Raw genomic sequence first — 26,331 nt, forward strand, 5'->3', positions numbered from 1 at the left:
TTCGTCTCTTGCAGCCCACAGATGGGGGGGGGGGGGCGACCCCCCCCCCCCCCCCCTCCATCACCACAAGCCCGTTTCTCTCCTTTGTGGAACTGGATTGAAGAAGCGTAATTTTGCGCCGCTGCGTAATCACGTGTCCGCCTTTCTCCTGTTATTTCCTTTACGCGCACTTTCTATATTTATTTTTTATTGATGTTATTTTTCCCAATCACCGCTTTGGTTGCTGTTTCAGGCTCTGGAGCGCCTCGGAGTGTGAAGTCAGGAGAAAGTCGTCATGGCGGATCGTCACCCACCCTCGCCCTGCTCTACGCTTTTAGCCTCTTTACAGTGCCGCCTTGTCTCTTCATGTTCAAGCAGCATTGTACAGGGCTATGACAGCATAGAGAGCTGAGCCGCTTGGGTGGCAGCCAGCAGATGACATCACCAGTAGAAAACACAACGGGGGGGGGGGGGACCGGATCGGAGGTGATCTTCTATCGATTGTAGGCAATAGGTTTGTCTTTGAATTCTCAAAAAGCCAAAAAGAAAATGCATGACTTTACTTTTAAGGTCATAGAAAACGAGCACGTGGAGTTTGTCATATTCAAAGCGAACCGGAGTCCATCTGCAAGCCGATATGTATTATTGAACCATTGTGGATCAGCCTGTTGTTGTGCAGCTCCTGTTACTCTGGAATCACAAAAGTTGATCATCCAAAAAGAAAAAAGGGCAACAGAGTCATCTGTGAAAGAAAAATCTGACCAGATTGTTAAAAAAAATAAATAATAAATCACAATCCAGAATCCTCAAAGACTCTTTTCTGAATGTTTGCTGCACAAATAAATCGACCTTTATCACACGCTGGGGCTACTTGTTCATTGTTTGGAGGATATATTTGCATGGCGACCCCTCAAGCAGAAAGCTCAGTACTAGCGGGGGAATATATCTGCACTGTGTTTGTATATTGAGCTGCAACCAAACCTTATTTTCATTAAGTCCATCCAAATCTTGTAACATCAATTGCTTGAAGAATTTCAGAAACAGTTTCCCACAACTCCAATTTCCTGAAGCCCTATGAAGGACAAAGAACTCCAAATCTCAAGATATTCCGTTTTCTTTCATAAAAACAAATCAGCAAATTCTTCTCGTGATTGAGGAGATGAAGCTGGAGACTTTCCTCCATTCGTTTCAATTTCTGACTATAAAATGTATTTTCTGTGAATAATATTTGTATTTCTATCCCTACTATTAAAGAGATTGAATTTGAAGTGCTTTCTGTATTTTCACATACATACTCGGCTTTATTAGACAGACCTTGAGAAAACTAATTCAGTCTAATGCCTCAGCTTTATTGCACAATATTCTCATGTTAAAACAGGAACTAATTTCGATCCGTAGTTTAAGACTGGTGGAAAACGAGTCATTGTTGGTACTCCATTGAGAGAGTATCCTCTGTAACGGACCTGACCTGCTGCGTGTCTTTGTTATCCTTCATTCTGTCTGATATGAGATTAGCAGGTGGATCATCTGTAAACACTGGGCGTCCTCATTAATGAAATAATAAGCTTACAATTACTAGAGGTGACACTAGACATTTACATACCCAAACAGAAGCATTTGGATTTACAATTCATGTTTGCTTCAGATCATATCATACAAATTAAATGCAGATCTATCGACACCACAGCGACAGCAGATTCAAAGAGTTTATTATTACAACTTACGTTTTCTTACTAAGAATGGCCATGGAAGAAGAGTCCTGCTTTGTGTCCTCTTTGCATCGCAGTCCACTTGATGCTCCTCTGTATGTTCCTTCCCAGACGAGGACTTTTTGAGGATGTAATGTCCAGGCACTTGGCATCCTCACCGGCTGCAGCTCGAGCAGGGCTGCAGGCCGTTCTCATTACAGGAGGTGCACTTTAGGGCTTTGAAGGAATCCGTGAAGCAGTTGCGAAACACGGACATCTTGCTGCCATGGCACATTGGGCACGGGATAAAGGCAAAATCCCCGCAGGTCTGGCACATCCGGGGATGCTGTACCCGCTAGAGAAATACATCTCAAGTTCATTTCTCTTCCTAATCAAAGAAACTCACTTTATACCTCAAAGTTTAACATTTTTGGGTTAAACAAATGCTTTTTCTTTCTTTCAAGATTTGCATGTGCTGCCATGTTAGCTTAGGTTAGCATGTAAATTGAAACCCCAGTAGTAGCGTGTTATGTTTGTTTAATTTGTGCATGGAAGCTTCATATCTAACATTGCCTCTTTAAAACAACTGCTGCTAATCGTCTCCTCAGATGTTTTTCCGTCATCTAATCACACTTTTCTTGTTTCTTTTTTTTTACCATATAAGCCAAGCATAATCAATAATCCACTTCATTGGTGCGTGTGTGATGTTTCCCCAGCATTAATTAATACCCTGCAGTGGCTTGTATGTCTTCAAGCTGTATCGCCGATGAAGACGTTTGTTGGCTCTGAGCTCTAGATCACAACCGAGATCAAGTTACTGCAACAACAGAACAAAGTGGGCCACGACGACGTGCTCGAACAAACCTGTTGGAAGCGGAACCAACAACAAGCTCTTATTTACTGATCACTGATTGATTTGCCTGCATCGATTCCAGTGCAGCTTTCTCATGTTTTATTGATGATGCAACAGAGGTGAAATTGACTGCTGCCGTTTGCCGTTCATTTTGATTACTTATCACAGGCAAAAGCCATTCATTTATTATGATTTTATAATTACTTTTTAATGTTTTATTTTTATTTTTATGTACTAAAACATCTAAAAGATTGTTCAGTAGATCTAACGGGAAACACTTGACGAATGCAGGATATCAGTCACAGGGTTTTTCCCAGTCTATTTTCCAGGCCTGTGAAAACTAACCTCGATTTTTGTCAGAAGGTCTTGAAGCTCTCCTGATTCATTCATGCCGAGTATTTTCTCAGCACCCTGCAAAAAAAATAACATTCGACACCGTAACCCAGTATTTAATGAATTCACGGCAGATATGCACGATGTCAATCAGAGAGGAGTATTAACCGACCCCAAGGTAGTGTCCGTCGATGAACACGACCGGAAATGAAGGAGGTTCTCCGACACGTTTGCACCGCTCCTCCAACTCCTTCCCGTACTCACAGTCCAAGGCGATGTTCTTCTCCAGGAACTTCACCCTGTGGTTCTGAAAGATCTTCCGGACCAGCTCGCATCGCTCGAAGGTCGTCCTCACCACGCGGAAACTCGTGGTGTAGATCACGATGCGCCCAAATTCAAGAGTTAGCTCTATCTAAAGAGAGTAAAAAAGAAAATATTGTATTCCTTGTTTTACTTCTTCAGGTTCAAATCAATCATGCAGACATTAACCCATGCCTTATACTTATAGCAAAGCTTTAAGTAGATGTTGAAGTAAGATTTCAGCCAATGTACTGATGGTTTGAATGCTTACTCAATGACACCGTTCAGTCATGGGGGGGGATCTACATGCACCTAAATATAGAAGTAAGTGTGTGTGTGTGTGGATGGAAGCATAACTTCCACGGTGGAGGTAATGATTAATACAATAATACAAAGGTTGTTTTTATTATGCTTGTAAATCCAAGCGTAGAACGCTGGCAGGGAGTTATCATCAACACATTTGGAGCTGGTGCCATCGCTCCACACGTCTCTGTTGACATACTGTGAGCCAATCCATTCGGACCCCCCCCCTCCATGTATACTTATTCTAAACAGAAAGATTGGATCATTGGACCGGCACCATAAACTTCTGAAGTAGAAGTCTGAACATCCTGAAAGGCCATGTGTATCAAATAAAGGGTTAAAAATAAAGATTTAAGTCATTTTTGTCTTTAACATACTGGCATCTTCAAACGGTTTGCATCCACTGTCAGAATTACGAGGTTTTGCGCTTTCTTATGAAGTTTCAGGGAGAATTCTATTTCTAACTGCTAACTGTGTTTATAGTTGAGTCAAATCAGGCAACTATTAGAGGGAATTCTGTAAAACTATGTAGAAGAATGGAGCGTGGGCTTCCTCAATGGATGGATGCACACATTGTTTAACACTAGTTGGGATGCCTTTTGAGAATTCTCTCATGACACAAAAACAAATGGAACTTTCCACGTAAATTCTGAGTATGAGTTGGGCAAGCTGAATAAAATGTGCAGGATTGCTCGCCTATGTCCAGAGCGACACCCGGATGATCGGACCTCCTTCAAAAACAGCGTGTCAGGGTGAGTCAGAGACAGTGCAAGCGACAGCCAATGACATCTGGGCATGAATTTGATGCTGACGGAACGTAGCAGTGGACTAATCCTTTAAGGTCGATCCGACTTTGATAAGCATTTAAACTTCAACCTAAATAAAGGATAAGCTCATTTAGAAGCTTCACCTGACCCACATTGATCATGTTTGTTCTCCTACAGTTTAATGTACCTCTTCGCAGAAAAATAACTTCCTAAATATGACCTTGTGCATGGACTTTCCGTCTCCATAGAGGCCTGGATTTGCCACAGAATGACAAGCACTTGTCCTTCGTGAAGGGATACTAGAAAGCAAAGTACCAAGAATTCATTAACCTGATCGGGTCTCTCTTGAAACTGAACGACATGCATCATTAAACTTTAATTGATCCGCGACCTTGCCTTCCATTGTGGGATTTTATCCCCACCGTGCACTTAGATGTGCCACCTACCTGAAGACAACAGTGATGGGAGCAGATGTCCGCAGCATGCTAATGAGGAATCATCAGGCAGAATGTATTAAAGCACATATAGAATAACTATCAGGTGTACTTACGCTGTTGGATTTAGGGAGGTTTTCAAACAGCGTCTGAGCCGCGCTGACCTTGTGCTTGACCCCTCTCACAGTCCCGTTATTACTGAGTATATTGACCCTCTTGGTGGTGAACATGCAGTCTTTGGTGGCCCCTGCATACATGAGCAAATCACCAGGCTCATACTCACTGTCGTCCAGCTCAGAGCCCACGCATCCGTGCAGGTGTCCCTGTACATCTCCACTCGTGGATGGAGTGCTAGCCCGGTCCGCATCCGAGCTGCTGGTGCAGTCCGAATCCAGCGAGTCTGAGGGCCCCTCATCCTTGAATATCTCCTTCAGCACCCGGCCGCTGTTCCCCGAAGCCACGCGGAACCTCACCCGCTTCTGGGGCTTCCCCTGTCCCTCCGTCATCATTGCCTCCTCCATTACAAACCCTCTGCTGCATTACATGGTCCGCAACACTGCAGTGCAACGCCTTGCGTGTCATTCACAGGTAGAACACGCAGCTCAGACGCAGCCGGTTGCCTGCCATGGATTATAACCGCGTTTAATCCTCACCGTTAGAGTCGGATCTAAAAATGACCGCGAGCCTGTAAGCTGTTTTACAGTCGGACTCACAATGCCAGTAAATAATACATGCATTTCTCCCGTGGTAACCTAGCAAGCTACGGTAAAGCGATAGTTGTCTTTAAATTATTGATCGCATTTTACACAGTTTTTCACCAAAGCTTTGACAGCAGATGATTTTATGGACAAAAGTTAACTCAAATTTAGGATTAAATCAAGACCCATCTTCACATTATGACCCTTATCCACGCTGGCACTCACTTTGGTCCACGTTAGTAAGATCAGAGCAAAGTTGATGAATGAAATTTGGGATTAAAATGTGATCAAATAGCTAATGTGCAGGATACAGCATAGGCCTGAGGCATTTTAGCATCCATTGATAAAGAACCGCCTTTTACTCTCTCTCCCTGTCTGTCTGTCTGTCTATAAGAATACATTTGCTAATCTTCCTGACATTTACTGAATAGATAAACCGCCTGAAGTCCACATATTTAAATGATAACTGGCAATAGCATCAAACACAAATGTTGTTCATCCTTAAGGCTATATTGTATATAAAAACCTATAGATAGATAAAAAAAAAGTTAAAAAAAAAGTAAGGATCTATCGAAGATGTGACCTGTACAAATTTAGTATTCACATTTAAATTAATTTAGCTGCAAATATAACTTTGACTACCATTACGACTTATGCCACTATACCACTTAATATTAATATATGTATAAAATCTGGTAGAACTCATTCGTAAGGGAGGCTGGTTGCATATACATCTTATATTAATGAACATATTTTATATATATCATTTGGAGGGCAGATTTTCAGGCGTGTCCGTGATAAATGTCTCCGTGACAGGAGAGTGCTGGCAGAGATGCTGCGAGTTCTATCGTGTCACAGGCGATGAAACGGCCCCCTGGAGATGTGACGCATCAGCCCGTATGGCAGCTGCAGTCTGGATCCTGAAGTTAACATTTCGGTTAGATTTATGTTGCGCTAAATCACAGCAACAATTGTCATGAGGAACTCCTTACTTTCCCCAATTCTCCATGAGTAAGCCTGGTTAGTGTGACCATGTTAAAGCCTGACATTAGGATGTCTAGACTTTGAAATTACTGCCTGAGGAGATGAGGGGGGGCTTAATTATTTAAATTTAAATTTTCTTCAGTTTTTTTTATTTAATTTTATTTAAATTCTTCCCCATTTCAAAAGCTCTTATTTTATCGATCAGATCCTTCACGTTTTGGTTATTTCATATAAAACTCAAAGCTCTTCATACCGGTTTGAAGCGAGGAGGGAAAAGGTGATGCCAGATGTCTGGACTAGAAAATATTTGTCTCAAAATGGATGGCAAAAAATGTGTTGGTCTGCCAGATTATTGTCTTGAGGTTTAATAAACAAACCGAATGGATTTCCTCTTCCTGGGAAATTGTTTTTAATCCATTTTTATTTCACCTGGGGTTTAAATCTCTGTGCATTTTATCACACTTATCATTTTAAGTGCTTTTGTCTCAGCAACTCTGTCTTTCACGATGCATTGAGTCTTTTGTGGATGAAGGAAAAGAATGAAGCACATTTATATGACACAACTTGTATGCTCAAGTATTATATTATATTATATTGTGGAATATTGGATTAGAGATCCTGTAGCTGGTTGTCTAAAGCTGCTTATGTTCCTCTGCTTGCCAGTTAAACATACTGTTCCATATCACATAAATAATGATCTTTACATATCATTTTAATTATGCTTCTATATCGTAGAGGCAACACACGCACACACACACACGCGCACACGCGCACACGCGCACACACACACACACACACACACACACACTATAACGCTCAGTCAAAGATATGAAGCTCATAAAACTGGTCTCTACTAGAAAAAGGATTTCACATAGAAACAGCCACAACAACGTGACCAAAACTGAATTGAGATTGACAAACACAACAATAACTCACCGTGTTGTTCAGTCTCCTGGAAAGAACTTCTTATCTGGAGTTCATTAAAACACACCCACATCATGTTTAGTCAAATAGCCATTTAATCTCACATCGAGCGCAGCTCATCAGTGATACTAATGCAGCCACACATCCATGTCCACTGCTGATAAAGAAGCTCTCTGACCTTTGTGCTCTGTAATTGCCGTCGTCTTTTCAGCACAGATGAAAATGTCAAACAGTGATAGATGTGTTTAATTTTGTTCAGAATAAATAAACAGATAGATTATCAGTTTTAATTTTATATTAACTTCATTAACTTTCCGGTACAAGGAACAATAAGGGGGGGGGTCATTTATATTAGTGTTTCATCTCCCCTTTTCAAATGCGCCTCCTTGAACGTTTGATTATCGACTACACGAATCAACTGTTGTGATTAGGGTTCAGGAAAATGTCCCAGAAGGAAAACCCTCCCAGACTACAGATCATCATCCACAAGAGGGCAGAACTATGTAAGTAGAGCTGGCCTAAATGCCATGCTGCCCAACCCCTGAAGAGCTGCAGGCAACAAAAGAGGAATATAAAACGCGAGGCCTGGTGGCTGCATCCAACATTTCTGCTTGATCAGTCTCAAGATAATGATTAATAATGTGCAGTTTTTACTAAGGGATATTTACCAGCTCTGTGAGACTATATTAAGGCACAACTGCAGGTTACATGCAGTTAAATGCAGTGTCAGAGAACATGTTAGCTTTGGTACCCCAGGATATTACTGCAATCTGGCAAAACCTTCAATTTATAGAACACAGATATTATTATTATTGATTTGTTACAGCAGCTACATCTGAAGACATGACAATCACATTACGGGCTTCATGGTTTCACATCACACTTGTGTATCCAGAACGTAACACCAGGTTTGGCTGTTTGTGACGCGACAAATGAAGGCTCACAGGTACTCCTGGTGAAAAGGAGATATTTGAAGGAGCACAGAGAAACTCCACACAGTTAGCAGTGAAGTGAAGGCAGCCATTTAACGGCGAACTCTGCTCACACGCAATCCTCCACTCACACAATCAACTGTGGGAAAAGGGGATAAAGGGGCTCACAGTTGATCCTTTAACTTCTTTCTCATTCAAGTAACTGCAGGACATGGAACGCTTCTTAGGACAAGCTTAAGAACTGCAGACCAAAAGCCAAAGTCACGATTGCAGACAACAGGATTTTAATGCTGAGCAAAAGATGCAGCTGCATTTCTGACCTAGATCAAATACATATTAAAAAAACAACATAATTCGCCTTTATGAGGAGAGCAGAAGATTAAAACGAGAAGCATGTTGGTCTTAATGAAGTACCACATGCAACAAATAAAGTGTTGTAAATTGTGATACGCGGCTAATTTATGCAGTGGGCAAAGAAACAACAATGTGATCAGAATCAGAATCAGAATACTTTATTAATCCCAGAGGGAAATTCTATCATTGTGAAGTCCATCCATCCATCCATCCCATCCATCCATCCATCCATCCATCCATCCATTTTCTTCAGCTTTGATTTTGTCAGCGCTAGACATTTAAGTGGCTTGTTGAACGAGTCACTGTTTGGATTGGATATGCTGTAAAAACCAACACACACAGTCATAATCGAGGAGGCGGGCCTCTTGTCACTGTTGCTTAGCAACCATAGGAGCTACGGAGCCGAATCCCCATGGTGGTGAGCTGATGTTAAATTAGGCAGAGTAGGGGTAAAGAAAGGAAATCTTTCCGATAGATTCGTCTCTCTTAGACAAAGGAGGATGCGTTCATGTTCGGCTCTTTATTTCAGATTTTGTGATGTGGTTTTCTTTACCTAAATCTTTATTCGCTGAATATTTTTTTTACTCAAAGAAATGCTCATAATACATATTGGTGTGGGAACTAATTTTATTTAAGACAATTATTTACCGGTACTAGTATTGAAATGTACCAAGTAGTTGCTATTGATTGTACTACATTTGTATCTGGCTTATATACAGATGTTACCAGATGTTAAATCTTCACAAAATAATATCAAACACATTTTAATTGTACATTTAATGATCAGTTTGGTCATGCCCACAGTCATAATTTATTTAGCACTAAATTTCAAACAGCTACTTGACCACAAGTAAAAGCATGCTATGGTTTGGCAATGAGAGTGATTATTTGCTTGCGACACAATCGATATTTATACAATAAGTCGTGATGAGCCGTCTCCCACCCACCGTACCATTGTTGCGTCTTCAACCTGTGAACATTTACTGCAGAGCGGGGGGGGGAGGGGACTTCCACTTCAACGATCAATTTGTTTGTTTATAAGAAAGTATTTGTATCGTAAACATGATGAACTCCGTCGATGTTTTCCCATGTTATACTCGGGGATACATTTTTGAATTGATCCTACAATTCTTTGCTACGGCGAAATTAGTTTGTGTATTCCGTTCCACTCCCCCCCCCCCCGCTCCTGACTTTGGTACAGTCCAGTGATAGAAGCAGCGCCGTCCTCCCCGCGTCAGTTTCTGGTCGGTCCGGTGTCCGCTAATAGCGTGTCTCGGCGTTGTAAATCCCCCCAGTGTGAGCCGGGATGCAGGGGGGGGGTTCCTGTCACAACCAGGAAATGAGCGTCATTTTCATTAGCACGTACGCAGCAGTAGTGTCTGCCCGAGAGAGGCTTCTCTGCTGAGATTTAGCCGTTCTTAAAAAAAAAAAAAAAGACAAAAAAATCTTCCGGGGGGGGTTGAGCAGAAGACCCAGAAGCTCCGGCCGCTTGACAGGTGCTGTCGCCCCGGCGGCGGTGCGATGCCCCCAGTCCAGAGAACGATGTCTGATCTTCGTAGCCGGGCGGAGGGTATGTAAAAGGACATTTTTACTTTATTTAATGTCTTTGGGGGGGAAATGCTCCGCGGCTATTTCCTTGTTATGTGCAGGAAGGCCGGCCGGCAGCTGGAACTGGTAGCGAGAGAGTCCAATAACTCGCTAGCGAGAAGCGAAAGCTGCGAGTGACGGCAGCCCGGCTGGGACAAACTGGGACAAATGGTTCCCAGGAGGCGTATCTAGAAATTATAGAGTGTCTACAGTAGAGTGGGTTTAAAATTACAGCCAATGCGACTCGACCGCCCCCCCCCCCCCCCCCCCCCCCCGCTGAAGCGCTCAAGAAGACAGCTTTCTCCTTTGATATGTTAAGCCTTGTTGTCCTGCAGGCCTTTAAACACACAACTTATTTGTAACCCTGACCTATGACCTTTCTATTGGGATCAATAACGAACTGTAGTTTACTGTTATTTATAGTCCTCTCAGTGTTTTTGTTTGCGACTGCTTCGGTTTGATTCATATCTGTGGACATAAGACTAATATCACTGATTGCTGTTGAGTATATTTTTGGCTGCAAAAGCGGTCCGACCTCTTACAGCCTCTCACTCATACCCCCCCCTGCCAAAATCTGGGCCCAAGTTTCATACCCAATATTTTCTTTCATTAAGGACATGAATTAAATATAAAATACATTAGCTAAATTAGTTTGCACAACTCTGGATACCATCTGAGTTTTCTAAAATGGGGTCTTCAGCTAAGAACTGTGGCATGTGTGTATATATATTTAAAGAGACATGTGACTCCTTTAAAAATTCAGCGCATTCGAACACGAAGGACTTTCTGAAAGCTTCAGCAGAGTAGCAAAAATACTTTTTCTCCTGATTCCCCCCAACACTGGTAGCTACAACTCGTGCTGCATTATTTAAATGCATCAGCCAAGGAAGCAGTTTAAATTTTATTCTTTTCTTTAAATGTGGTGAATCATAGCCGGTCCGGATATGTGAAAGTTTAAACTCCAGTCTTTATACCTTACTGAAGAAATACCAAATGACTAAAGGGAGCTGTTTGAGAAAGAAGATTCAGCAGTTTTGTCTTGATATCAAACATAAAATTAGATATCTTTGCCACTAAACCTAATCTCTGTCCTGTTTAACTCATTCAATACCATTGACCTCTAAGGATGTCAATCTAAATCCAATGAAAATGGCTGGCACTGAATGAGTTAATGTTGCTCTCCCTGAAATGTATTATTTTGTTTACTTGGACTGTGTGAACAAAATGGATCTCACACCACATCACGCCATCCCGCTGTAATTGGTTGCCTTCGGCGGTAGTTCTGTGACTTGGTTTTAAAAGGCCACCCAGAGAACTGGTGATTTTTAAAGCAATTCCCAATTTCCCTGAAAGAGTTAAACCTCTGGATGCTTTTTGTACTGCAAGAAACGTTAGGAATTAAATAATATAGTCCTGCAGAAGATCCTTGACCAATGCAACTGTTGCAGGACGAAAGAGTAAACGCATGAATTATGCAGCATCTATTACTGTCAACCACCAACTTCCCCACACCACCTTTGTGAGTCACAAAGAGCGATGATTTGCAGTTTTTCATCTCATTGTACTGAATGTGCTGCCCTACTTCAGTGTGTCTGATTTACATCAGGTAGATCGTATCAGGAGGTCACGCTAGGTTGATGGAACCTGCACTCCTATTTTCTGGCTCGTGGCTCCATGTCTAGTTAACTCTGCATCTGTTCTGCAGCATTTCTTTTGGCTGCCTTTATGAGGGCTTAAATACTCCATCCTCCCTTCATTTCAGCCTGTAATTTGTTTTAATCACCACAGTGTATCAGGCAGGCCTCCATCTAGAAAGGGCAGCCGTCTGCCAGGCTTACCACCTAATCCATCAGTGGCCTGTCCATCAGCTTTCCATGCCACACACTCCCCAGTCTTGCGGACCACGTGTCGCCCCGTTCCTTGTCACTCTTCCCCGCCGAGCTGTGGAAACATCTGATGCCACTGCCAGTCACTGTGTGTTCAGAATAACCCTGTCTAGGATGCTGAGGCTACAAGTGGTGAGCATGTGTGATCCCAAGATGGACAGCTAGGTCATTTGCACTGATCTCTTCAGTGCAAATTTGTAAGAGAGTAGGTGAGGTAATACCTGTTCCCACTGTCTAGATGGGACACCTGATTGATGGTCGCTGTGCAAGTGAAGCCCATTCAGATGTCAGGAAGCATCCTGTCTGCTGCACAGTACGGTACTGTATGCTGATCAGCAGACAGACCAAATCCCCACTCAGAATTGTCACTAGAGGTTCAAATAGACAGGTTAAGCCTTCCTCGCAAGGTTGCTTCTATCCAAGACCGAATACTCGCCTTCGATTCGTGATAGGTGATCTTAAGTGTCGGACTACTCGCATACTAGCTTTGATTGCCGTGAGCAATTTCCTTCTCCATTTCATCTCTACCTTTCTATCCTTCACAAGGTACTTTATGTGCAAGTGAGTCAGGGTTTTCCCCTCATAGCATTTCAATAACATCAGCTAAGCCCCAGTCTGTATGAAAAGTGGTCGCAGCGGCAGGAGGAGGGAGACTGAAGGGGGGGGGGGGGGCTATACTACTCTTTTCTGGTGGGTATGAGAGCTGCCCATGTGCCAGGGGGGATGACTGGCTGGTAATTATGTGGCACAAAACCCAAGATGGCACTAACTCCCCTGTTTGAGAATGCTGGTGTGTTACGTCAAGTCCCCTTGGTATTGTATGTGCCGACATGGGACATCACCACTGCTGTAATTTCCAATTAATGCGCCGTCTCAACACTAACCAGTAGCTCTTCTAATTTGGCTTTCTCCAGGTACTCATTCAATTTCCTCTTTTCAATGATTCCCTTCTTTTTGCAAAGCATGGCGGATGAGCCTGGACATTTTGAGGATGGGCAGTTGTGAAATAGCTTGTTTACACTGAGATGAAGAACCAGTTTTAATGTTTGCTCCTGCCTGTGCTTCTATTTACGGTAAATATCCATAAACCGGAGGGTTGGACCTTAAGTCATTTAGGCGATCAAAATAAAATGAGTCGCTTGTGAGCAAACGTATTTCTTCTGGCCTGGTTGTTTGTAAATTAGATGCACAAATGTATCAAGAGTGTCAGAAGGAACTCCAAGGAAGTGACACAATCGGTCGTTGGGGAGGGTTGATCTCTTGCTGCCCTTTACCCTGTTATAAGGTCTTTACAATTCTATGACACCATTCCTGTCTGAAGCTTTGTCCTGCTAAGTCTCATAAAATTACCTGATTCATTCTACTAAAACACTCCTTAAAGACTCTTTATTACACAGCTATAGTCACCGGCTTAAAATGTGTTTGGAGAGGTCACTGTCTTTTTGGACTTCTGGTATAGAAGGGATGGGCAGTTTCGAGCAAAAATACACACGGCTATCAAACTTGCTTTGTCTGCCAGCAAAATTAGCTATTGATTGGTGAACTATGGAAGCACCATCTTCTGCGGTGGTTTGTAGATTTACATATACTGGTAGTTTTACGTGTTGATAGTTGGTACTGCACCCCATTTTCCTGTTTCTTTTGTAAAAAGGTTTTTAGTCGACACCAGATTTTCTAATTTTCTAATCACACTAACTCTTTTGTAGACTCGGGCCTTAATATTAATAATAAAGGACGGCGTCCACGTTGTCTGTTAATATGTAGCGCTTGATAAATGGTTCATATGTATGATGTGCTTGCGCTACTTTGTACTGGTGGATGATGGAAGTGCGAATGTAGCCTGCTTAGCATATTGCTACAGCATCACATCAGGTCAATGAGCATCGCTGGGATGGATTAATTGTCATTGCTCAGCCATTTGGATATTACAACTATTTTTAGAGACCACATGGCTGAATTAATATGGCTGTCCTGATTAGGATGTTGACCCCATTTTCAAATCGAGCTGTGCACTTCACTATCGATTATTTGTGTTTTATTAGCCAGTTGTTCCTTCATACCCATGTAGGCTTGTCAGTAATAGTATCGATCCATCTTGCACTGATGGAATTAAAACCACTTTGACAGCGGAATACATCTCCCTCTTTCACAGCCAGTGAAAGAATACCTGCCAATGAGACACTCTGAAAAATACTATATTACATCTAAGAACGCTGAGTAATCCTATTTTTAATATACTGTAAGGTTACTGTTTTGTAAAGTGACTTGCTTCTGAGTTCAAACATCACTAGCACTAGTGTCCTAGGCACAATAGGAACGCAATGTGTTTGATCATTCGGAGAAAAAGGGTAACAGGCTGTCATCATCTCAACCAGTTTTAAAGAGAGAGAGAGAGAGAGAGAGAGAGGCTTCGTGGGCTGACGACAATTCTTTAAGCTGATGGCATTAGCTGAGTAAAAGTGCAAACTACTATAAAACAGCAAGGGATGCTGTGCCCTCCTAGCAAAATGCCTATTTTAATTTAATTTAACCTTTTTATTTCACCAGAATTAATACCACGATGCAGTCAAACCTTAAAATTCAGCCCCACTTGTTCCCTTTGACCTTTGACTGCCCTTTACCATTCATAAATTCCCACAGTGGAAAGGTTTCTGTCCATGCAGATCCCTCGCTAAGCTGAGCCAAGCTGAGCCAAGCCAAGGAAAGCCCTGTGATGTCACAGCGAGCCCCGGCTCCCTATGCTGTTCCTGGACTGTCCGTCTCGCTGTAGTCTGCTTGAGCCTATGGGAAGCCAGACGGAGCCGAATGAAGGGGGGGATTAATCCTGCAGCTGCCCTTGTTGTTGTTGCGAGTGCTGCTTACAGTATAGTATCTGATAAGGGACTTAAGCACAATATTCTTGCTTGCATTGAGGCAGTATCTATTTCCAGTACGGAAACAGTTAGGAATTGTTTTTTTCCCCATAATCTCTGGTCATGTAATTGTCATGGATAGAATGCGGCTGCTCTCTCCATTGACATATTTATCTGGCATGAATAAATCGCTGATTTATTTATGACCCCTGACACTAGGGTGGATTTAGGATAAAAAAAAAGAAATGCTACTAGAAGTCTGAACTTTGCTACACTCACATTTCAGTCTTGCTTTCATGAGGCGTTCATGTGTTGGTCTGTGTGTTCAAGCTTTCTCCTGCAGCCGATTCGCATGTCAGCCCGCTTCAGAAAGCTTCTTGACTGTAGTTTGGCTGCATCTCAGTAGCGTGAAGCTGCCCGCCCCACCCACCCTGTTATTATTGAATGATTTGTGTGGGAGCCTAGTTGTGGACAGGTCACGTGGTCTGTATTGACCAACCTACAACTCTCAAGCTCTTTAGTCCTCGTTCAGTGTCTCAGCCGCAAGACCGGATCCTGCCTGGACTCATTTATGAGAAGCCTTTTTTGTTTTTTTACTTGCATTGCGGTTGCCAGAAGATGGATATTATACCCCATGCAATCAAATCCTAAGGCTTAGTCATGGAGCTAACTGAATCATTGCCAAGTGATCCGAGACAGAGTACCGGTAGGTGCTAACGAAAATGTGTTGCAAAATGCTGCCGGTGCTTTGATGAAAGCTTCATTTGTGATCAGAAAAAGATCTGGTTGCTAAAATAAAGCTCAACGTTGATCCTATTTACAAGATTTTAAATTTTGAGTACTGTTACTATTTCCAAACGAAGGAAAGCAAATATAGTGACCACGTTAAAAGGGATGTGTTCAAGGTCTAAATTGATCAGTGTCCGATGAGCTGCTGTTTATTGTGTTCTTTAATATTTAACTGACTGGGGCAGGTCGTGTGATTGAGTATCAGGTCATTGTTGCTAATGATATTATGATCCCATGTTTACAATTTAATAATTTTCCACTCCAGCCTGTTCTGTGCCCCGAGGCAATCTGCAACCAGACAGGTCTTGTGTGTACTTTTCTACGAACACTAGTAAGCAGGCGTTAAAGACTAATCTTGTCATGTATACATGCAGGATGAGTTCTCGGAATGAGTGTCTCTGTTACCGACTATACTTAGTTAGGGAAGCAATTACAGGCTGGGGAAAGGCATGCCTTTCCCAGTTACAGGTTACACTGGACCCAGTTGTTTCTTCCCGAAATTTGTGCTGCCTTGTGACTTTTTGTTTCCCTCGTTCCGACTGTTGGCTGACGCAAGCAGTAATTCTGACATCTTGCCTTCGTCCAAACTAATTTCCGACACTTGACGGCATCGATCCTTCCACCTTCCATCGATCAGAAGGCTCCTGCTCTTTACTCCTTCAGAGCTTTATTTATCTTTTGGCTTTTTCTTACAGCATCTTCTCTATTCATGCATGTTTTCTATAACCAACAAGCATGGGGTGATATGCAAGTAAAGACGCAGATTGACATTCATATTAGCAGCGAGTATCGTCCCAGTTTTCCATTCCTGCCCTCTTTTTTTTTTTTTACCTCGGGGTATTTTAGCTGTGGCATTTAATAAAATTAGTGGTGGGGAAATGCACGTTGTCCATCAGGGAATATTAAGAGCTGTTCCCACTGGGGCAACTGTGGTAATGAAAGAGAGAGAGCACATTATCCGTACGGTGTGGTAGGAACAAACAATAACGGATATATAAGAGGAAGGCTGTTTTCATGGCGGAACCTCCACCTTCGCTCAACCCAAACCTCTTGAAAGTGTAGCTCTACTTTTTAAATTGGGTAAGCTAAGCTGCACGAGGATCAACCTGGTTTCTATTATCTGGTGTCTTCAGCTACAAGAGCTCTGCTTTATGACACTGAACTGTACCGGAAGGAGTTGTTACTGTCAGACAATGGAGGGTTTTTATGAATCTCGTTGACCTAAAATTGTTGTAAGATTTAATTATTAAGGATCCAATAATATACTCGCATACACATTTCAGTTTCTGCCATTCTAAAATTGGCATGAAATGCTTAGTCAAGTGGAGCTGATTAAATTCACTTAATTTTGCCCACAACAATTAAGAGACAATGTGTCTGACTGCCCCGTATTGTGTCAAAGCTGCGCGACAGAGTGACGAGCCGAAGCTGTAGCTGTGTCTGCTGCAACTGGTGCATTGCAGCACCCGGCCTACCCCCAGCACACGGGGGCCCTGTTCTCAGGGCTCATTCATAAGAAAGAGAGCGACATCAATCACGGCGGCTCAGCCAACTCCCCTGGCCTACTTTTCACTTGCGCTGCATTCGTCAGTCGTGCCAGTCCCGTCATCGTTGATGCTAATTCCTTGATCGGCCGAGACGTCTTTGATGACACGAGGATATTGTTTAACAACGTGAAAAGATTTTCCTCTGCAAGGAATGGACATTGTGACAATAGGACATCAAATGATGTGAAGAAGTGGATTAGTACATACGATTAATACGATTGTGTCGTTTACATACAAAAGAATATCACTTAAATCTGAGATGGGGATTAAATTAGAGAGAAGGAAATGACAAGCAACAGAGGTTCCGGCGATAATGACCCCCACCCCCCCGCCAGTTGACTCTGTTGCATTGGTTTGCCTTTGCCCTTCTCGTGAAAACGGACGAGTTTCACTACTTAAGCGCTGGGCGCCACTCTTAACTGCAGCGCCTCACCCTTTTTGGCACCATGCCAGTCCAAAAAATTACCTCCACTGATCTGATGTCTTGCACGGCAGGACTGGAACGGCCCACGTCCCCCCCCTCGGTGACCAAATACCTACAGGGGGTCAGTTATTTTTAGCCCAAGGGCGCACGCTTGGGAGAGAAACGATCAGGATATGATGGGAGGACACAGGATGGTATGACGACACGCCGCTGTAATCCTCTGCACTAAGCCAAGTTAAAATAACACGAGCTGCAATCTAAGAACCGGGGTTTGTGTAACACGAGTGAGAGAGCGGATGAGAGTAAAAGGAGAGAAAGTCACAAGTGCGACTTTGAAAACTGTGTCACCCTTCATTTGTTTCCTCTCAATTTGACGTGACATGGAAAACAAATATAGGGGGGGGGGGGGGGGGAGGCTGCAGCTGGTGGATATCGAGTGTGGGGAGTCTGGTTACAATACCTCATGGCATTGCGTTGTGTTGATGTTCCCGTAGACAACTTCCGTCACTCGTCCTCTTCCCTCCTTACCTCAGAACAGCTCTTCTTTCCATTTTTAAATTCCACAGTTGTGGTAACTATGCTGCCGCCTCTCCTGACCTCCATGACGCCACCAGCGCTTCATGCTAGGGAAAGGCCAACCGGAAGCCGCTGCCTCACATGCCGGCAACCGGGACGTATTCACGATTCTGTTGATTTACGAGTTTTAATTTTGTGATCCCTGTGCAGTACTGAAAGGAAGAGGGGCTCGCAAAGGGGAGGTTTTCAGTTGGAAGATGAGGACGGGGAAATATGAGCCCGTATTAATCCATCTCACAAACATGATGACGTAGGCTGAACAATCCCCCCCCCCCGATTTTCGACAACCGCTTATCCTGGCTAGGTTTGTTATTATGGTTTGAGCTTATCTTAGCTGACACTGGCTGAGACGTGAGGGGACGTGTTCATCGCCGGGCCAACGCATTGGAAGACACCTCAGATGGTCCTCACTTCCCGACGTACTCGTTACCATCTAACAGTACTAAAGCAAATATCTTTGTTGGGATCCATCTTTTAAGCTTTAATGCTTGACAATGTTTTCAAAATGTGAACGCTATACCGACTAACGAGGTATGAAATTAAATTTTGAGTTTTACTGGCACCCTTTCCTCGTCCTTCTGTGCCTCTCTGTAATGTTTTGTTTGAGAGAGGGATTCTTTGGTGCTTTTCCGACACTGCAGCAAGCAGCTCGAGGCTTGAGATATTCCTGTAACATCCCTAGACATCCCTTTTTTCATGACGCAGCACTTGTCTTCTGCATGGAAGGAAACGGGACATGGTTTCTGAAATTCAAATGTGATGTTTCGGGCTTTGTCTCAAGATAACGAAATGTCTCTTTCTAAAGAAATATAAAAATGCGTGTGTTGATTTTTTTGAAAATAAGGGGGAATGCCTGCCTAAGCATATCTGCAGCCAATGTGGAGTCATTATGTGATGTATTGATTTTGCTAGCATAGTCCCATCCCACTTGATTGAACTTGGTGGGTGCAGAGCAGTGTAGCATCTATCAGAGAGAGAAAGAAACAGTGTGGTCCATCCAAAAACTCTAGGCAGGACTTTTCTCTCTATTGCACATTTCGTTTTTAAGTTTACAGTTAAAATATATAGTGTGACTGCATGTCAGTTTTTTAAATTAAGCACGTACTTTTTCAGCTCATTGTAAGACACAAGGGGGGGAAAAAAGCCTCGGCATGTACAGTATGTTTTGTACCTTGTTTATCTTTCTTCACATCACAAACGCTGATCCAGGAACAGATAAATCTTATCTACTCCTGCCAGCGGGAACATCCTAACGCTATCAGAAAGTGTGTTGGTTTCCTGGATAGATGCAGGTTACTCTGTATGACTCAGGCCGTCGGCACCGCTACAGGTGATTCCCTGTATTATATAATGGGGCTATTTTTGCACGTGATTGCGGAGGTGGAAAGAAGAGATGTATTGTCGCTATTGTCTGGGAAGCTCAGGGTATCTTAAGCAGCATTTCTCTGTTAAGAATAAAGGGTCGGCTGCAGTTAGATCATTAGTAGTGTGCCATACTGGAAATTAGAAATTACTTATCAAGGTATTGTGTGGACTGCAGTTATTTTAGTGTATAATTTACTCCTTCATTGATTGATTGACAATGGAAAGCTTTGTAATGTAACACTTTTCACGAATGGAATTTAGAAATATATTGATAGATGAATGAAAAAACATTAAGACTTAAGACTCCTAAAGCACCTGTGTTGACTGCGGTCTCTACAGGTTAAGTTCTCCTTCGAGGACTTTTCACTTCAAATCCCCTCCATGTTGCAGGTTATGAAAAGACAGAGGATGCCTCGGAAAAGACATCCTTAGCTGACCAAGAAGATGCCCGACTGATACACCTCAACCAGCCACAGTTCACAAAGTTTTGCAACAATCGGGTTAGGTAAGGAGTTGTTTTATGTCAATGCAGTGATTGGATGAGAAATATTTATGTACAATATGGCTAAGTTGAAAGTTGAAATACAATCTAGAACACCGTCATCAAATTACTGTATATATTAAAAGCTTGCTCAAGAGGTGAAAATATTTCTTAACATTAAATGTTATGACGGATGACATGGAGAAACCTTTCTGTGTCTCTTTTGGAGTCTGACCTGGGTTGGTCATACCCCATTAGGAGTCGTGCCATAGTGCAGATCTTTCTCATCCAAAAATTTAAACCTGAATTTATCCAAATTCTTTAAGTTCTCATCTTCAGTTCCTGAACCTGAGAGAAATGATGTTACTTTCAGGAAAGAGAGATTAGAAAGGTAAAATACATTTTACAATTTCACTTCTGGGCATGAATAACAATTTAAACTTTTTAAAAAACAAGACTCATATTACCGGCTCCAAATGTCAACATTTGAATATTTGATGGTGAACCAGAGATTTTCAGGCCAATGTTTGGAGCTAATTTGACTAATTAATATAAAGGTTTACTGCGTAGAATTTAAGAATCTAACCATTTGTTTCTCTCCCCGGTCTCCCTGGCTTGCTTCGTCCTGAACCCAACCCATTCGGCCTTCAGCACAGCAAAATATAATGTGCTCACCTTCCTTCCCCGGTTCCTCTACTCACAGTTCAGAAGGGCAGCCAATGCCTTCTTTCTCTTCATCGCACTTTTGCAGGTAAGATTGGACATTGCTCTGGTTTTTGTGACTCTGAGTTAAGCACAAATATAATTGATAAACTAGGGTAAGTCACTGCTTCTGTCCTCTTTTCCATGACTCGCTGTAGACATCACTTCAAGCAATCATGTCTGTGATTTCATATTCAACCCAAAAAAGGCTGGGATTCCAGGCAAAAAAAAGTGCATGCTATTAAAGAAAACTATAAAAGCTTTTGAGATGATTATTGGTTTTGATTAGTGCCAAACAAATACCCACAGATTAGCACTACTGCCACTGTTTTTATAGGTAAATAGAAGTATTGATGAAGTATTCCTGTATACTCATGGTCAGCATTAATTAAGTTCACAATGCTAAAAACCTCAACATTTGCTCATTGCGTCTTGATTCAACAGTAGAAATGGAAAATAAGAGAAGAAATGCTGTAAAGAACTCTGAACCCTTGAGATGTTAGACCCGTCTTTGTTAGGAGTGCTTTGAGGATGGGAAAGCGCTCTAGCCAGTGACCTTGATACAGCTAATTTGAAAAGCGGCCAGTGTGAATCTTCATTACCTGCCTTGTCAAAGCTGCAACCTTGAATAAAACATCTATGCAGATGAGGCTGATGAGAGATCTGGTTCATTTAAGTTTCCTTTGAGCAGTCGAACAGGGACTATCTCTTGTGGCCCTTGCTTGGCTGTAACTAGTATGTTGCTTTTTAAGTTTTGAAAGTCTTAAAATGGATAATGAAACATTCAATGGTAAGGAGAACGTAATAATAGAACTTAAAATGTTGCTTGTGCCGGGTATAGCTCTTTTAGGTTTCATAGGTCCAGTGTAAAGAAAAGCACATGACTTTTCTCATTTATATTTGGTCCATTTTATTTTCACACCCAAGCTCGGATAATATTGGAGTTCTTGAAAGCCTGAAAGTCTGTTTGGAAGCCAAGTTAAATGATAATTATCATTCCAAACTAAGCCTTGCGTAGCACGTTGTTTATAACGAAGCCTATTTCACTATTCCTGTTCTTGAGCTTTACCATGAGTCCTGCTCATCGTTAAACTGCCAAAAAAAAAGATTAACTAAGAATTGACTGCCATGACTCCATTGTCTTTTCTGTATTTATTTTTTCTTTTTTTTTTTTTTAGCAAATCCCAGATGTGTCTCCTACTGGTCGCTGGACCACACTGGTGCCTCTGCTTTTCATCCTGGTGGTGGCTGCCGTGAAGGAAATCATTGAGGATCTGGTAAAGAAACATTTGAAATCATGCGTATTCTGAAGTTAATTGTTTGATCTTGTCTGTAAAATGCCTTGATTTACAGCGAGCATAGCGGTTCATGAATGAACCTCGCTCCACGCTTCTTTGTGGAGTTTGTAAGTTGAGGCTTTTGTGGCGGACCTTTGCCTCAACGGGTCCAGTACGCCGGACCTGTTCTGGTGCTGCTGTGAACGGTGCCTCCTTGCTGCCTGTCAGGCTAGCCGTTTCCAGCCACTGGTAGGCATTCTTGATTCCAGCCAATTCGCCCATCTGTTGAAGGTACATCCCATCAAGTGGCTTACTCTTCCATTGCATTTCCTCTTCCTCCTCATCACCCTCTGCCTGAGGCAATCTCTTGGCAGTTTCCCCCCAGGGGGCCTTCTTCCTGGAGTGTTCACAGACGGTCCTGGTTTCAACACCGGATTGTGGCTCTGACAGTCGCTTATCATTTCTTGTTTGCTGAGCAGTTTGCGTTCTGTGTGCTCAGACTTCCTTGTCAAGCGCAGAGAGGAGATACTATATTGATGTTTGTACGACCAAAGCAGGATCTACCAAATGAACGATCAGACGGAAAGCAGTCAAAACATCTCGTCTCTTCCAGAGTGGTTTTTTCTTCTTCTCTCATCTTTTTATTATATGAATGAGTTCTCATTTGCCCGGAAAGGCCGTGTTCCAACGTTATCGGCTGGAGTCCTTCTGAGCTACATTGCGGTATTGTTGCATTATTCGCTATTGCAGTGACCCTGCAATGTGATCTGCTATGCAGCTCCCAGTGGGCAGATACTGTTAGCTTCTGACTTGTGCCAAAGCGACCAGCACAGCAAAAAAACATGGGCATGGAAGGATGATGACTCCGACTTTATTGTTGAAGGTCGCCCGTGCACATGGCTGTTCCCTATACTGCACTGTGCCTCACAAGTTGACCTCACAGGGCAACCTCGACCCCGAACGTCATAAATAATGCACTATAGATGCAGAGCATATCTTGCTGCTAGTGCTCTGCTGCTGCAGTCTGAGTCTTTGTTCTGAGTTGTTTGGCCATCTTTTATCTTCAATGTAAAATGGTGAATTACAAATGGCAGGATATTTACCTCCGCCGAGACGGAGGTTATGCAATCGCCGGCGTTTGTCCGTCTGTCCGTTGGCAAAATAGCTCAAACAGTTCTAGACAGATCTTGATGAAATTTTCAGGAAATGTTGGGAATGTTACCAGGAACATTATTACATTTTGTTGACGATCCAGAAGAGATTCTGGATTCTGGATCACTCTGAAATCTTTGGTAACATTGCAGTCAATGGTGCTTCAAAATGTGTTCCTCAATATCTCTGTTGATTGTTGACCGATGCTTATGGAATTTGACGGTCATGTAGGGCGGGGACCTCCATCTTGGCACCAAGTTTCAGAGGTCCGAGCTCTCTGAGTGCGTTTCTAGTTTATATTAATGTTGTTAAACTTTTTCCTCACTTAAATCTTAAGGTGGAAAACTGCAGTTAATGCCCTTCTGCTTAAACACTTTCACTGCTGCTAGCTTTCTCCTTCGGTTTATGTTGCAGCCGCACTAGACCTGAGCCTGCAGTATTTATACAGAACCTCTACGCTGCTCACCCTCCACTGCGCCGTGATTACATACATCATCTTAATACAGTGGCTTTCCCTTTTCTACACGTCCATCAGCACCAGACGGAGTGAATAATGGAGTCACATAGAGAATGAATGAGGGAGGTGAAAGGCAGGAAGGTTTTAGAGTAAGGGGGTCGGGTCTGTACAAGCAGAAAAGGCAGTGAGGAATGAAATTAGCTGACAGCCGTTGCGTGGAGGATGATGAATGAGCTTTAAGGTCTCTCGAGTAAGACTCTGGACATAGTTGAGCTGATAAAGCCATGTATGACAGAAGCATTCCATTCATAGCAGAGATGTTAAAAGAGATTTGATTCAACTAATGCCTGAAAAAAAGCTGAGCAGAGGTTGGCAAACAGGAATAGAATGAATTAAGACACAGGCACGACTGAAATCAGCGAGATCTGGACAAAAGAATGGTTGGCTAGCACATTCAGTTTATTCCATGCTTCAGAATCGAGGGATTATTTGACTTTAGCTGGTGGTTATTAGCAGCTGCAGCTTTCATGACTGTCTGTTTATAGGTTGATTTTGCAGGTCTGTAGAGTGTGGCTGTATTGATGCAACCCAGTTTACCCTGTTCTGTTTTTTTCAGTGATAAGCCTTAAAATGTTTTTCATGAAATGTGCAGTGCAGTGACTGACTCTTTGTTATAGTGCTTGCAGTTCCAGTTCCCAGCTGATCAGTGGTACTTTGTTGTTCTGTAAAGATGGATTCTCTGTTGCCCTGGGTTACAAGCAGGTGCACCTTTCTGCTTTTAGTTTGTTCACCTGTTGTAGATTACGATCATTTTGAGATGTTAGACACACAATCTGTGAGATTCTACATTTTTACATATTTGTTCCATTACCTTGATGGTGAGGTAATGGAACAACTTTTTTTTTGTGTGTGGTTCTTGACACTTTGTTCATGCGTGGTACGTGTTTGTGATGTATTCTTCCCTGTTTTGTCCTTTACAGAAGCGGCACAATGCCGACGGCGTCGTCAACAAAAAGGAATGCCAAGGTATTTGAGCCCTTCATTCGGTTTTAGCGGATGTTAGTCCCATTTTTGAGTTAATGCCATGAATAACCTAAATCGTAATATTGCTGAAAACAATTTGGTCGACGGCTCTTAATCTGTGTTTATCTAATTTACTTCCTGTTTCTGTTTCACTGTGAACCCCCCCCCATCTCTGTCATTACACACCGCAGTATTGAGGAATGGTGCCTGGGAGATTGTGCACTGGGAGAAGGTATGTATGCATCCACAATGCGTCGCTAACGGCCGTGATTTTCAGTTCGGAGTTTTTATTCATTTATAGCTGAAAAAAATACTAGTATTCTATCCGTTTAAACATCTAAAGTTCTTTTATCGGCTGGAGAAATCTCATCTAAACATGCACACACATCCCGACCGCTGTAGAATCCGGCCACTAATTACGCGAGCATTTCATTTCCGTGAAGATGGTCATTAGAAGGCGAGGCTGGGGGGGGACACACAGGCACTTCCTTTCTTCCCTCGTGATGAAATAATTTCATTGCTGTGGCTGGAACAATTTGCTTAAAAGACGAGCGTGTGGGACAAAAAAACAACCACCAGGCAGTGCAGAAGTGACAGATCTGTTGGATAATTGTGACCTTCCCTCATCCATTAAGTATCACAGCGTAATCTAAGACCATTTTGTTCTTCCAGCTCTTGGTGATATGAAGAATTGACTGATTAGACAATGTTTTTGTTGACTAGCTCCTCAGAACTCGATAAATATGATGACATTTCCGAGGCTGATGCTTTCCTACTCTAAAAGAAATCTAAAATGTTGCTATGAGTACAGAATGAAAAAAACAAAACTGTAATGGATAAATCATTCTGCATGTCAGGTACTGCAGCAAGAACTCGATTACAAAACATATATTCATGGCCAAAATATGCAGCGTGTGGTTGTTCATAATCGACCCGGCTGGGTAACATCTAGGAGTCGTCTGTGATCAGAATAAATGAGGCTGTTTGAAGACCGATTCTTCATCAGATTGATGCATTAGCTCAGGATTACGGTCGATAAAATATATTTGATTCATCCATTGATTTGCTTCCTGCAGAAATGAAAAGGTGTCCCTTTCTGGCACGTGAGAACATCCCCCCCTTCCAAACACAAAAAAACAAACCTCTCTAAAAAGGCTGGCTTTAAATAATTGATGCTTCAAATTTATCTTTGTCATCCGAGCTCCCCTCAGCGCTGCAGTAACTCTTTCATAACTGCTCATTTGACAATCTTTTTTTTTTTTTTTTGGTACACTCTGATTTTATGAGCAAAATTGCACAAAGAACTTTAACACGAACGTCCATTTACCGGTAATCATTTAAATATGTTATTGGTCAGCCTCTGAATTGTCATTGATCAGCATATGTTTTGTATTGGTCAATAAAACTACGGAAATAGAATAAGTAGGAATGTGATGTTCATCCAGTGGTCATTTCTCATTTAATCCTAACCTGCTTGCTATGATTGGAGGTTGTTTTGTTTTTTCCTGTGATCTTGTTGCAGCCCAGCCGTGATAGAAGGAAGATTCCAGTCATGTCTGCAGTGTGTCTGCCTCTATCCTTCAGTATTCCACGCTTACTACTCATCTGTTTGTTTGTTTTTTCTCCCCGGCTGATGTAGATCTCATGTCCCATTCATGTTGCGT

General features: G+C 42.4%; 2 protein-coding genes across 2 annotated transcripts in view; one reads left to right on the forward strand and one right to left on the reverse strand.

Annotated features, from left to right (window-relative positions):
* Nucleotides 1-1,842: 1,842 nt before the first annotated feature.
* grxcr1a (glutaredoxin and cysteine rich domain containing 1 a) lies at nucleotides 1,843-5,178 on the reverse strand. Its single transcript, XM_068740469.1, has 4 exons — nucleotides 4,774-5,178; nucleotides 3,026-3,265; nucleotides 2,866-2,931; nucleotides 1,843-2,022 (listed from the first exon to the last, which is right to left on the reverse strand). The coding sequence occupies exons 1-4, from the start codon at nucleotides 5,176-5,178 to the stop codon at nucleotides 1,843-1,845; spliced, it is 891 nt and encodes a 296-aa protein (XP_068596570.1).
* A 4,652-nt stretch (nucleotides 5,179-9,830) lies between these two features.
* The window catches only part of atp8a1 (ATPase phospholipid transporting 8A1), a 65,125-nt gene continuing 48,624 nt past the window's right edge, over nucleotides 9,831-26,331 (forward strand). The window contains exons 1-6 of the mRNA XM_068740468.1: nucleotides 9,831-10,119; nucleotides 19,966-20,080; nucleotides 20,708-20,807; nucleotides 21,937-22,035; nucleotides 24,625-24,670; nucleotides 24,859-24,899. Coding sequence (XP_068596569.1) covers nucleotides 10,071-10,119; nucleotides 19,966-20,080; nucleotides 20,708-20,807; nucleotides 21,937-22,035; nucleotides 24,625-24,670; nucleotides 24,859-24,899 — 450 coding nt within the window. The 5' untranslated portion in view covers nucleotides 9,831-10,070. The remainder of the gene's footprint in view (nucleotides 10,120-19,965; nucleotides 20,081-20,707; nucleotides 20,808-21,936; nucleotides 22,036-24,624; nucleotides 24,671-24,858; nucleotides 24,900-26,331) is intronic.

The sequence above is a fragment of the Brachionichthys hirsutus genome, chromosome 6 (assembly GCF_040956055.1).
Source record: "Brachionichthys hirsutus isolate HB-005 chromosome 6, CSIRO-AGI_Bhir_v1, whole genome shotgun sequence".
In the NCBI taxonomy this organism is placed as follows: domain Eukaryota; kingdom Metazoa; phylum Chordata; class Actinopteri; order Lophiiformes; family Brachionichthyidae; genus Brachionichthys; species Brachionichthys hirsutus.